Here is a 13,090-nt window from a genome sequence, read left to right on the forward strand (position 1 = left end):
CTACCCACACCCCACCCCAGTCCACAGCAAACAGGAAGGTGACACGACTGGGCCAGGACGGCAGTGAGCGCTGCATCAGGACGCCAGCATACGGACGGCCTTGGTGAGACGCTCGAGACCCTCGGGCACAGAGGCAGGGGGAGCCCGGGGTCACAGGGGGATGCCGCTCCGCTTGTTCCTTCTCTTAGTAAACGAAGACACACACAGCCATGGGACCAAACTACGGGACACGTAAGCGATCCCCAACACACACCCCACCGCCATCTCACAGCATGCCAGGTGACATGGCTCGCCTACGATGGGCATCTCCTGCTTGTCAGGGAGACCTCAGATGGACAGCCTTCGAGGGAGGCTGGGAGAGCCTCGCTCACGGATCCAGGGGCTGACCCTGGCAACGGGCTGGGGCTGCTCTTTTGGATCATTTTCCTTTCTCTCCCCATCGCAGAGCCCCGAGCACACCAACGCCTGCCACTGTCCTTGCCCTCCTCCGCCCAATCCCTCCGCGGCCACGGACCTGAAGGCTGGGGCAGCTTGCTTCAACCACAGCCACCGAGGAGCACGAAGCACACAAGGACCCCGTCCCTACAAGACCACCAACGGGCCCCGCGGCTAGGGACAGAGAGCTCGGCTCACCTCCGCGCCACCCCACCCCTCTCTCAGACCTTGCTCTAATAAAGTTCTCTTTTGCAACCTCATCGCCTGCTTTCTCCTGCCCTTCTTGGGGAAACCTCGGGGGGCGTTGCCTTTTGCAGAAGGAGCGAGTGCACCAGGCACCGCTTCTTCAGACGCTGGCATCAAGAGACTTCCAAAGCACATTCAGTGTCCGAATCTAAGAGCAGAGTCTGCAGGCGTGGCTCTGGAAACCAGGGTGCGCCCTCTTTCTCCAAGGGACCGCACGCATACACGGAAGGAACAACATTTAACACAAAAACCTTGTCTGCTGGGATGGAACTGCTTGAGGAGATTCCCCTTCCTGACATGCGCTCCGCACCCAACGTGCCACCGCTGGGGGGCTGCCCCGCTGCTGGGAATCAAAGAGAATCAGCTCACTTTAGGCCACCTTCTTCCTAGTCAGCTTGCCTACCTCCTGCTTACAAACCTGTGTTCTGCCTCTGCATCACTCATTTGTGGGAAGCAGAGATAATTTCTTTCCTCTGCTCTTCCACACAGCCTTTACTTGCTTTGTTTTGTTTATTCACTTTCCCTATTTTCCCTTTAGTTAAATAGTTTAATTAATAATAATCTTTCCTTAATAATTATTTTTTTTCCTTTAATTAAATTATCCTTATCTCAACCCGTGAGTTGTTCTTTCCTTTTCTTCTTCCCCTCCTCATCTTAGGAGGACGAGTGGGAGAGTGGTTGTGGTGTTCAGCTGCCTAGCACCGTAAAACCACCACTTTCCAAACCCTACCTACTTTACAGCTGGAGAAATTGAAAGGTACAGACTGAAATTAAGTGGCAAACTGAAGGAAAATATAATATTTAAGTGCATCAACACTTAAAAAAAGCACATACTTTCAGTCTTCACTGGAATAGGTTTTGGAATATCAGGTTAAAAAAAGCCATTTTCCTCAGGATGTAGTTGACAAAAATGGTTTGGGTTTGTAACACATCCAAATTCTAGACTAGTGAATGCTACAGAGAAAAGAATATAGCAAAGGGCAATTAGATTCCTGTTTACCGGCCATCTTGTGCATTGAATGATACAGGAGACCTTCAGAGAAAGGATTCTGAGATAAATCTGCTAACAGATAAGTCTTCTCACATAAACACAAGACAGTCCTACTAAATTAGTACCTCCTAGTTCTTTTTAGTACCTCTTAGCTTTCAAATCTTTTCAAATAGAGCTTTTTGATGTACAGTTTGGGGTAATTAATTAGAATTGAAAGAGACAATCTGGAACAACATAAATCCCATTCTGCGGAATTGCACAGCAAGAGTGAAAGTTCCTCAACCAAATGGATTACCAGTATAATCAGAGTCAAGATGACAGAATCATCTAGTTTATCCAGACCAGTCACGGAGCAGGAAGGAACACACATATCCTTGGAACCCCAAGCAGAGGTTATTTGTTGCTAAAGGAACAAAGAGACTCAAGAATCTTAAATTCTACACCAGGCTTTAGAGGGTGGTTTACATGATAGGAAAGTGGGTAACAATGGGGAAAAGACCATAAAAGAAAGGCAGATTTCCCTATTTAATGATAAGTTATGATATATAATGTAATTGATAATACCAAAACATTAACGTTCTGTGGAATATGCTTGTGAAGAATTAGGAATCCTTAGGATTTCTTACTACTAAAGCAACAAAAATAACTAGGATAGAAAATAGCTTACAAATAACGCTTGCACATGCGAGTCCTCTACCTCTAGTTTGTCATTACTACCTTGCTATGATGGCCTGTCAGCTCCCACACAGTATTTATTAACTGAAGAACAGCCTTAAAACCCTTTGCTACAGAGCCTTGCAATGATCCCTGCCAGAACTGATGTCCTAGTTAGCAGACCCAATAGAAAGACCAAAGAACTAATGAACCTGAACTGCTCTCCACCACCAAGGCAATGTCATTCTAACTGGTGATTGCATCTGACTGGTGGGGAAGCAGAGAGAGGCCTGCACTGCAGATACATACTCTATATGAGGGTATTGGGAAAAGAAAATGCTTCACATGTAAATAAAAACACATTCTAGACCAAAGTACAGAGCATTTTACACTCCTCACAGTTCCTAGCCTTTTTTGGTGTTGGCAGCAGATTTGCAGGAGTTAACTGAGACTTGTTGCGTTTCTGAGCTGAATTAAGCTACATCAGCATACATTACCATGCCAGCGAGTGTTCTTTGCCAGATCCTGTACAGCCTGCAGTCGGACCTCTTTGTTTTCTGACTGAGTCCTTTTTAAGAGGAGCCATAAGGCACATTCATGATCTTCTCCATCAAACGTACTGAAGTGTTCTTTACCAGAGAGCAAATTAAAACCAAATAATTATTATTAAAGAGCATTTTAACAGCCACATTTCTATTGAATAAAAACATATGTTGAATAAAAACATATGTTCCTTCTAATATTTCAATATTAGCTGTTAACAATAATTTGCAGTGTAATATTTTAACATTAAACTGGTACAATGAATGATGACAGAATGATGTTAGTAAAATGCTGATCCTTAAATTATAATAGGATGTTTTTAATTTGATTTAATGTCATCAACTTGGTATTCTGTATATCTGCTATATACACATACTGGCTGGCATTTACCAACCAGATTTACCAGCCTCCAGTAAGAGCTGAAAATGGTTACTCTGAAATGAAAATTCTGAGGCTCTGACCTTGCACAATTAATTTCACAGCACTGTACTAAAGGTACTTATAACAATTTAACAGCTAGTTAAATGAGAATAGATAGTATGCCTCAGGAGCAGTTTCTGAATTAGAACTGAATTTCTTATTTTAAATTACTCTAAAAAGCAGTGACACGTCTTTATAAAAAGACCATGCTGCTTTTAGTTAATGTTGGCAATTCTCATGAAAGAGTAACTTACTTTTCTAAAATTAAACTTCAACTCCAAAACAGCTTTCATAGTATCACAAAATGACTCAGGCTGGAAGGGACCCTAAATACCACCCAGTTCCAACCCCCCTGCCATGGGCATGGACACCTCCCACCAGATCAGGTTGCCTAAAGTCCCATCCAGCCTAGCCTTCAACACCTCCAGGGATGGGGCATCCACAGCTTCTCTGGGCAACCTGTGCCAGTGTCCCACCACGCTTACAATAAAGAATTTCTTCCTAACACCTAATCTTAATCTACTGTCTTTCAGTTAAAAACTGTTACCCTTTGTTCTAGCACTACACTCCGTGAAACAAAATCCTTTGGTATACAACATTTGGGTATCAAATATTAACTTGGCATCATAAGCTTAAAATCTCTTCTGAATCAGAAAAATAATCTCAAATTTCTTCTTCAAATCTCTTCTTAACTATCACTTTTACTTACCTAAAGAAAAAGAATGGTTTCAATACATATAAAAATCAATATTCTGTATTAATACAGGAAGTTATATTAAAAGCTGTTAAATAATATTTCCACTGTTTCAAACACAATAGAAAATGCTAAGTTATTAAGAAAACATATTTTACCTTGTAAAAGGCTTGTTTTACTATTCAAAATCAATATTCATGGATAAAGCGGTGCCTTTGATACCTACCATTAAAAGGCCTCCAGAAAAGTTTAGCTTCTGTTTCTAGAATTTTCCTCACTGCTTTATGGATTTCTTTTCTGGCATGGTATGTGATCCCTACAAGAGTATTTTCAGGTTACTTGAAGTTTGAAAGACAGCTGTCTCACATTATTTCTCATATATTTTATATATATATATATATTTATATATATACAAGTAGCTATAAAGTACATTATATGAAAGTGCATATAGGACTATATTTAAAAAACAACAGCTAACAGCTTAAAATAAATTAGGTGACATTGTGAAGAATATTATTTTTGTAACAGATCTCAAGAAATATATCTTCCTTGATATAAGGGTGAATTCCAGAAATACTCTATTCTCTTAAAATTTTATTTTTAGATTCCAAACAGTTATGTATCTTACCTTGATATTCACTTGGATTTAAAGAAGATGTTCGTATATATACATGGGATTTAAGTTTTTCTTGATGTATAGCTTGAGTATCGATTTGCAGTAATTTCTTTAAGGACAGAACTTCATATGTAATGAAGACAAAACCTCTTTAAATAAAAGAGAACTGTACATGAGTATTATTTAAAAGAGAAAAACCACAGCAAAAATGTTAGAAGTCATTTTAGTATAAATTCTTTCTTTGTCAACACCAGATTTTACCAAATACATGGTAAATTATTTCAACTCAGCACAGCATTGAAAATATAAGAGAATATGCTGCAAAACTATATTCTATCATGCCTAGAGGTCCCATAATAGTCACATTTTTGAAAGTAACATGAATTAAAATTTTAACTGTATACATAAGTTACATATAAACTTGTTAGTTACAACTTACCCTAGTACAAGTGATCCAGTTACCTTTGCAACTTTTCCTTGAAAAATGAAAGAAATCACATCAAAGTCATGTGCATCATCTCAGTATAAACAGTTAGCATTTGATTACCAAACAGTAAGAATTTCAGTAATTAAGAGTAAGCTTTTTAATGTTTTTCTATTTTTCTGTGGCTTTCAGGAAATCTCTACCTGAATTTAAACATCATGAAAATATTATTCAATTAGAATTTCCTGCTCTCCTAAACCAGGCAATAAATTGTGTCTCATCAATGCTATGTACTCTGAATACTGTTATCTATTAATTGCCTAGGTGCAGGAATTAAGAGTAAAACTTCTGTCTACATCACTAGCATTCACTTGCAACTCCACGCTATTTTAAGGAGTTCACTTTTCCTTACGTTACCTGGGTGTTTCTTCACTGTATGTGAAAAGTCCTGCAGAATCACCCTAAGAAAATACATATTTCAAATAATTTCATTGAAACTAATTTATAAAGGAAAGAGTTGAATAAACACATGCCCCTTGCAGCAATTTCCCTTTTAAATCCAAAGATACCTGTCAGATTTGAAGTATTTGTCCTGGATAGAGTTCAGCTGATTATCTGGCTGTAAGGATTTCAATCCAGAGCAACTCTATTAATAACAGTAGCAGCAAATCCAATGGAACATATCTCACCTATCATGAATAATTGATATTCTTCAGCAAGAACTGTGAGGTTTGCCCCATACCCACTGTCACCAGGTTCTGCCTTTGCAAGGCTTTAAGAATTTTGGATGCAGACAAGAGACAGCTACATGCTGAAGAAATAACTGGCGGAGAAGTTTGAAAAGAGAGGAAATAAATACATAAATGCAATGCTTCCTGTCAAGCAGAAGTGGAAATATCCCATCTTTTAGTGCTGGAAAATAAACTGTAGAATGGTAAGAATTCTCATTCTATACAGAAGGCACCAAAGGAAGCAGAAACTTAGCAGTGAAGATTGCAGAACTGAAATCAGTAAATAAGGAAAAAGAAACAAAAGAAATTGAAATGTTTATTCAAGTGTTGCCCTGTGACTAACAGTTTATAGATATATTGGTTTCAATGTACTATAGGTTAAAAAAAAAAAAAAAAAAAAGATGAAAAATTGAGTTTAAGATAATCTAATGAGACTGTATTTTGGGGAAACTATCATCATCCAGGTAACCTACTGGTATCATTATTGCTATGCAAAGCGAGGTCAGAAGCAGACATCCAGTTCAGGCAAATAAAAGCTTCTTATTATAAATTATGCAGAGATTTAGATCTTTATTTAATTATGCATACCGGTATACCAATACAGATTTCTTCCCTTTTTATTAACACCTCCAAACGATAGTTACAAAACTGTACTTACTTATATCATTCCAGGGTAAGGTTTTTTGGGTCGGTGAACCAGAGGTTCTTATCTGCCTACAGCAAAATATACAGTAAGCAGCCACTGACATTCTGTTAAAAATAATAACAATAATAAAAAAACTAATTATTGATTTGAGAATTACAACAGAAAACCTGTAGTAGTTCCCCCCTCCTCATCTTTTTACAGCAAAGGTCACAGTAACAAAGGTTGTAATAAACAGTGAGGGTCATAAACCATATTTATGTCCTTTTGCCCCACATAAAACACTCTAATTAAACTAGTCTCTAAACTCCTGAATTTAATAGGCTGCACTTCAATTACAGTAGAAGCCTACAGCAGTGCTTCATGCAGTTATGTGTTACTGTTGATATTACTAAGTATGCTTCCCCAATTAACTTCTCTTTTCCTACTTCTTAGTAACTCTCCCTTAAATACCAAATGTAGTGACATCTCCATGAAGACAGTATGCATTATGACACACATTTTATTACAGCTCGGTAACCGACAGCTTTTAAAGGCCTTATTTAATTGATTCTGTCTTAAGACATCTATTGTTTTGACTTACTAGGTCCCAAGAACATAGTTTTTAACATAGTAGTAGTACATAGTAAAAGGCAAATCAGACTAACACTTACATGTTTCTTCTGCTGACAGATCACACTTCAAGAAGACAAAAACTCTATAGTTAATAAAGGCTTCATTTTAACCTCTCTGCAAGGAGCTTCTATGAAAGTATAGCTGTGAAGCATTAAGAAACAAGGCCATTTAGGCCTTTACATTTTATCTACAGAAGAAAAGCTTACCTAAAGTTACGAAAATATATAAATTTGCTTTGGCTACCGACAACAGCAAATAAATGTACGTTACTTCTGCTGAAGACTTCATCTAAATTCTTAATAGTTTGAATCAATTTTTACTGCAAGAGTTATGCTGAAATCCATCAAGAACAAAAAACACTTATAATAATTCACAAAACACACAAAAATCTATTGCTGCAAATTCTGCAGAAGAAACATGAAATTTTTACGATAGGGGAAATTTTAGTGTTTGCATTGACACGTTTATGCTGATTGAAATATTAAGTGAATCCGTTCAGACAGGTTTAAATCACATCACTATCCATATTTAATATACTTAGCAGATTCTTATATTGAAAATATAGATGACCTTATACAGTATCAAATATAGTCTGTACTGCCACAATGACAATTAACTGGAAATGGTGAAGTATCACGTGGGGGAACATCGATCAGTAAATCTGATCTGGGAAGATGGGAGCCCCTGATGTTGTCGTTGAATTTAAGGTAGTCTCTAAAGGAGGAGCAAGTAAACAAACTTATGATTGCTTTTAAGGACAGTGTCCAATTCCTTGAAACAAGGGGACTTCTGGTTTCCTTCTATTAACACGTGGAAACATTGAGGTTGGAAGAGACCTCCAGGATGATCTGGTCCAACCACCCCCTACCACCAACGTCAGCCACTAAACCCTGTCCCTAAGCACCAGGTCCAGCCTTTCCTTAAACACCCCAGGGACGGTGACTCCACCACCTCCCTGGGCAACCCGTCCCAACGCCTGACTGCTCTTCCTGACAAGAAACGTCTCCCCATTTCCAACCTGAACCTCCCCTCAGGCAACCCGACGCCGTTTCCCCTCCCGCCCCGGCCCCGCCCCCCCCCCCCCCCCCCCCCCCCCGCTACCTTCCGCCTCCTCCCGCCGCCGGCCCCGCCGCTCCCCTCGCGCTCCGCCGTGACGCCAGCGCGCCGCGCGCCGCCCGCCCAATGAGAGCCCGAGGAGGGCGGAGGAGGGAGGAGCGAGGGCGGGCGCCTGCGCTGTGCGCGCGCGGCCGGAGCGGCGGGGACGTGCGTGCGGGTGCGTGCGGGGCGGGGGCGCGCGCGGCGGGAGCGAGCGGGGGCCTGGGGTCCCCCACCCCCTCACGCCAGCCAGGGCGGGCTCCGAGCCCCCGGGCCCCGGTGGTGCCGGGTGCGAGCGCGGCTCCTTTCTCCTTCCTTCTCCCTCCAGGCCTCCCCTGCCTGCGTGTGCCCAGCCCGTGCCTGCCGGGAGCTGTGCGGGAGCCGCGAGGATGGTGAACGTGCTGAAGGGCGTGCTCATCGAGTGGTGAGGGGCGCCGACCGTGCTGCGGGCACTCCGGGGTTTGCTGTCTAGGATCTTGTTGTTTTCCACGTATCCACTTATTTTCCACTGTTATTTCTCCACCGTCACGTGTTCCTCTTGTTCCTTGCAAGGAGTGTTTGCTGGTGTGGTTCCTGGGCCTTGTGTCCCTTTAGTGATTCTGGAGGGAAAAACAGATCATTTTTCATCCTTTTTTCCTTTAATTCCAGCCCAAATTCCACGCAAGGCTGGGGTGTGGCTCTGTAGACCATGCTCTAAAAGGAGTAAGCTTGAAACTTGTACAAGTAAGCTGTTGATAGACGCACAGTGCATCTACTTACACGCAGTCTAGACCAAGGATCTGGTAATTGCTTACCTCCCTGTTAAAGGAGCCATCCGTCAGGGTTTGTGGAGGCATTACATATCATTGCATGACATCAGATTTCCGCTGTACACTTAAATCGTAAACATTTACGGGCTATAGCTGCAAAAGGGCAGAAGCAACTGCGTGCTTGCTGTGTTAACTTCCAGGCAGACTGGACGTGGGCCAGCTCATATCTGCATATCTAATGGCTATGTGCGAGCAGCTCAGGGCCTGAATTCTGCCATAATAAAAACCTTATCTGCTCAAATTTGTCCCCACTGTAGTATGTTGACAAACCCAGAACACAAGGAAGTGTCTGTGTAGGTGCTTCAGTGACCTTATGTAAAGGTGCCCATGTAAAAGTGCCCAAAGCAGAATTGTAGACTGACAAAGCCAGAAGTTCTAATATCTCAGGCAGTTAGCACCATGTTGTGTTTTGCACGTTACTTATTTTTCACATACTGAAAGATATGTGTTCTTGTACAGACTTGTGGCCACTTTCCTGTTAGTATTAAGATGTATCTTAATCATCCTCCCTGGAAAGGAAAGGAATCTTTCATCTGATAACAAATCTATGCTGTTTGTTACGCCACCAGACAGTTTTAACAGCCCTTTGGGAAACTAATCTTTGTGTTGGATATTTCTTCTTTTCTCCTGCCATTGCATAAGGGTGGCCAATGATGGGCCACAAAGTTCTGTCCTAGAAGAAAATGCAGGATTCTTGCAAAACTGTCCACTTGTTTACACTTCAGATACAAATTTTTTACAACTCAAATTTTTGAGGATGTTCAAGATAACAAGTAGGCAGAGAGTGGGGAAAAAAAAAGATGCTTCTGAATGTTTAAATCACACACACATAACAGTGAAATGCTGATACTGCCGGTCTGCAGGTGTTTTTTTTATATATTATCCTGGTATATAGCTAAGCTGTTCTTGGGACAAAATACCAGGGGTTGTAATCTTCAAATACGGAATAAGATCAGCATTTCTGCTGGCACTGTATGTTAATTGTGCGAAAATCAGTCTGTGCATATTGCCTAACATCATACAGGCTGGTCATTCCAACTAGGGCAAGTGCCGTCTAGTACTACTAGCAAGTTCATAAGATAAAGCTGAATAAAACAAAAAGAAACTCATGCACCCATAAAAAGGGGGTGTGGAAGACGGATGGGAAACACATTCTTCTAGTATCTGATTTTTCTTAAATCTGTTCTATAATCTTCTCTTACATGCCAGAACTCGTAAGGAATAACTTTGCTAAAGAAAGTAAAGATTACAGACTTTCCCATTCTCCTTGCCTCAAAATGACTTTGTTCTTTACAGACTCATCTTGTTCTAATCATACTTGTACAAGTTTGAAGCTAATATTAAAGACTCGTTTTTGAGTTGCTGGTGGCCGAGCTTGAAGAGGGATTTGATTTCATAGTGTATGCCTTTATTGTCATATATATCTTTTAGGTAAGGGAATATTGGTCCTTATACTGCATTTAAAAGAGACAGTTGACCAAGGAATTCTTTTGAGGTGGTGTTGCCAATTACTAGCTTGTCAAAACAACCACATTCATAATTTTGAAGTGTTCTGAGCTACCCAACAGCAATTCCCTGCACATATTCATGCACCAGTTATTGCAACCCAATACTAAGAATTACCAAAAAACCATACTTTTCCTGTTTTGTTTTAAAAAAGATATTGGCAGGATAATATTATGTCTGAATTCTTCAAAATTTCAGAGGATCAAAGCTTATATTTTGAAGCTACTTTTTCCTTATCTAGCTGCTCAGTATAATGCAGCCATCTCAGTTATGTAATTTGCATACTTCTGAAATGTTCTCTTCTATACACTTAAATTTAACTCCCAAGGTGATATCATGAAAAAGAAGAGACTGTTGGTTGGTGTGGTAAATGTACAGTTCATACACGACCACGTGACTACTTGCCTTCTGTGCTATTCTACTTCAAGATGTTTGCTCTACGGGGTTTTGGTTACACTTAAACAAAAATATGGTTCAAAGTGCTGTTTCAGAAAACAGAAATGGAAGTTTAAACTCACCCTGTTAAGGTGAGGCTTTTTTTTTTTAAGCTACTTTTGTAATAGCAACGTAGCAGCACTTCTCTGCCAGTCAAGCAGCCCATTCTTTTTAAGCGTGGTTGTAAATTACATTTTTATCTCTACAGCAACCAGAACATTTTTTTACTTCCAGAGTAAAAAACTTTTTCAAAAGCTTCATAATCTTTCTTAAGATTGTAAGCAGCTCTCAACATCAGTATTATTTCCCAAACAACTTTGGGAATGTCTTAAAAGGGTGTGGGTTTCTGTTTGTTTTTAGCTTTATCTTATTACCAAGAGGTGTAATCTGATGTGTGTTTGTCTCTACAGCGACCCAGCAATGAAGCAGTTTCTGCTCTACTTGGATGAGTCAAATGCACTGGGAAAGAAGTTCATCATACAAGACCTGGATGAAACTCATGTCTTTGTTTTAGCCGAGCTGGTTAACTTCCTCCAAGAGAGAGTGGGCGAGCTAATGGACCAGAACTCTTTTCCTATTACTCAGAAATAAAAAGGCTAGAGAAATGAGATTACTGCCAGTGTGGGAATAGTGAATTTCAATAAGTTGGGTTGTTACTGTTTTAATAGATAAATTGTGGTTAGTAAGTTCTACCTGAAAGTGGCTATTCTAGAAAATTGATAATTTTCAAAATATTCTTCAATTTTGTTTCTTGCTTTGAAAGACTATGGTATCTTTATTAAAATCCATAAAATGATATACTTGAGGTCTTGCATAGAGTGTTTTTTTGATGCATGCTTTCTGTTTTTCCTTTAGGATTATCTTTTTAAATGGTATGACCCAAAAATTAGAGTGGTGTTTCAGTTTTGGAATGCAATATGAAATTTCCTGGCATGTTATATTCCTGTGGAATTGATTAAATCTGGTTATAGTGTGACTGATAGAATGTAAAGAACATCTGTTGAAGTATCTGTGCTTGATGGAACATCCCTGTAAGTTGAAGGTACGTTCAGAAGACATCGGTTATTTTTTTAACTTAATGAGTTTTATACATCAAATTTTTTTGTCAAACATTTTACAGATACCCCATAATAATTGTCTAGTTTTACTAAGGCTGTGGTTTCTGTGTTTGGGGAGTGCTGGTGGGAATTTAGGGTTTTGTCAGGTAGAAGCAAAATCTGTTACCCTGCATCATAACATTTGAGTTGTAAACTGATTAGTTCCATCAACAATAGCAAGTTAAAAGGGGAAAATAAATTGGAGACCAGTCCTTTAGATGTCACTGCTTGCATTTTTTTTCACTGAAGCTAGCACCTAATCACAAGAAGCTATGTGAACAGGAAGGGGAAAATAAAGAGTTGGTTGCTCTATTTACAAAAAAACTGTTTTTGTTTTTTGTTTCTTGTTTCACTTTATCTGTTGCCCATTTAATAAAACCTGCAAAAAAAAAAAGGCCTCATTTTTTTATGCTGAAAGTTTGCATCTGTAACTCACTAATTTAAACACTGGCTTATTCAGTAAGTCAGCTAGTGCAGGATGACAAAAACTGCCAAGATTACTGTCTACAAATATGACAGAAACAAGTTACAGAAACGAGAATAATGCATTACATTTTTTTCTTTTTTACCCTGCTTCCTATTCAGAATATCCAAATGTATTGAATTTATGAATTACCATTTATAATTGAAAGACTTCTAGGACATTGCTTCAAAAGAAAGCTTGGATTTCAGAGCTGCTCATCGATGGTTGGAGAGATGCCATCTTTTGGGGAAAAAACAATTGTAAATAGAACAGCTTTTTTAAGTAATATATATACATATATATTAATCTGACTCTCACACCATTGCATTTTTGGTTATCCAGTAGATAGCAAGGTGCTTTTCTTCTTTCATTTGAGAATTCTGAAGCTTCAGGAGAAAATTTTATTAGATGTTTTTGATCAAAAAGCTATCTAAAGAAGGTTCTGCAAAATTGTATATATTCAGGCTTCCGCAGAAGAATGAATAAGCCTGTAGAATTGAGCTTCTTGTAATTTCTGGAGTTGTCATTCCTGCCCCTTCTTTCCCCCACCTCTCTGTATAGAATGATGGATTTGGGTCCAGATTGTTTCATCTTTTACAAGTGAATGCTTCCCCGTTCATGTAGATCAAGAACCAGCTATGTGTTTTGAAATTAAAAGTTGAAAATTGTTATC

General features: G+C 39.6%; 2 protein-coding genes and 1 long non-coding RNA gene across 6 annotated transcripts in view; 2 read left to right on the plus strand and 1 right to left on the minus strand.

Annotated features, from left to right (window-relative positions):
* LOC118164620 overlaps positions 1 to 4,775 on the plus strand; it is a 15,428-nt gene extending 10,653 nt beyond the window's left edge. The window contains exon 3 of the long non-coding RNA XR_004749571.1: positions 4,764 to 4,775. This is a non-coding gene — a long non-coding RNA (uncharacterized LOC118164620). The remainder of the gene's footprint in view (positions 1 to 4,763) is intronic.
* Positions 1 to 8,155, minus strand: part of SERAC1 (serine active site containing 1) — a 33,725-nt gene extending 25,570 nt beyond the window's left edge. Inside the window, exons 1-6 of one of the 4 annotated variants that reach the window (XM_035322262.1) lie at positions 8,130 to 8,155; positions 6,413 to 6,507; positions 5,039 to 5,075; positions 4,612 to 4,748; positions 4,210 to 4,299; positions 2,824 to 2,955 (exon numbers count right to left, since the gene is read on the minus strand). In XM_035322262.1, the coding sequence (XP_035178153.1) occupies positions 2,824 to 2,955; positions 4,210 to 4,299; positions 4,612 to 4,748; positions 5,039 to 5,075; positions 6,413 to 6,503 (487 nt within the window). In that variant the 5' untranslated portion in view covers positions 6,504 to 6,507; positions 8,130 to 8,155. Of the gene's footprint in view, positions 1 to 2,823; positions 2,956 to 4,209; positions 4,300 to 4,611; positions 4,749 to 5,038; positions 5,076 to 5,712; positions 5,847 to 6,412; positions 6,508 to 7,218; positions 7,240 to 8,113 lie in introns of those variants that run through there. The other 3 variants (XM_035322264.1, XM_035322263.1, XM_035322265.1) reach the window with 3 other exon arrangements.
* Positions 8,156 to 8,221: 66 nt separating this feature from the next.
* GTF2H5 (general transcription factor IIH subunit 5) lies at positions 8,222 to 12,278 on the plus strand. Its single transcript, XM_035320031.1, has 3 exons — positions 8,222 to 8,285; positions 8,436 to 8,531; positions 11,268 to 12,278. Exons 2-3 carry the CDS (start codon positions 8,497 to 8,499, stop codon positions 11,446 to 11,448), a joined length of 216 nt encoding a protein of 71 aa, XP_035175922.1. The 5' UTR covers positions 8,222 to 8,285; positions 8,436 to 8,496; the 3' UTR covers positions 11,449 to 12,278.
* Positions 12,279 to 13,090: the final 812 nt, after the last annotated feature.

Source organism: Oxyura jamaicensis, chromosome 3 (genome assembly GCF_011077185.1).
Source record: "Oxyura jamaicensis isolate SHBP4307 breed ruddy duck chromosome 3, BPBGC_Ojam_1.0, whole genome shotgun sequence".
In the NCBI taxonomy this organism is placed as follows: domain Eukaryota; kingdom Metazoa; phylum Chordata; class Aves; order Anseriformes; family Anatidae; genus Oxyura; species Oxyura jamaicensis.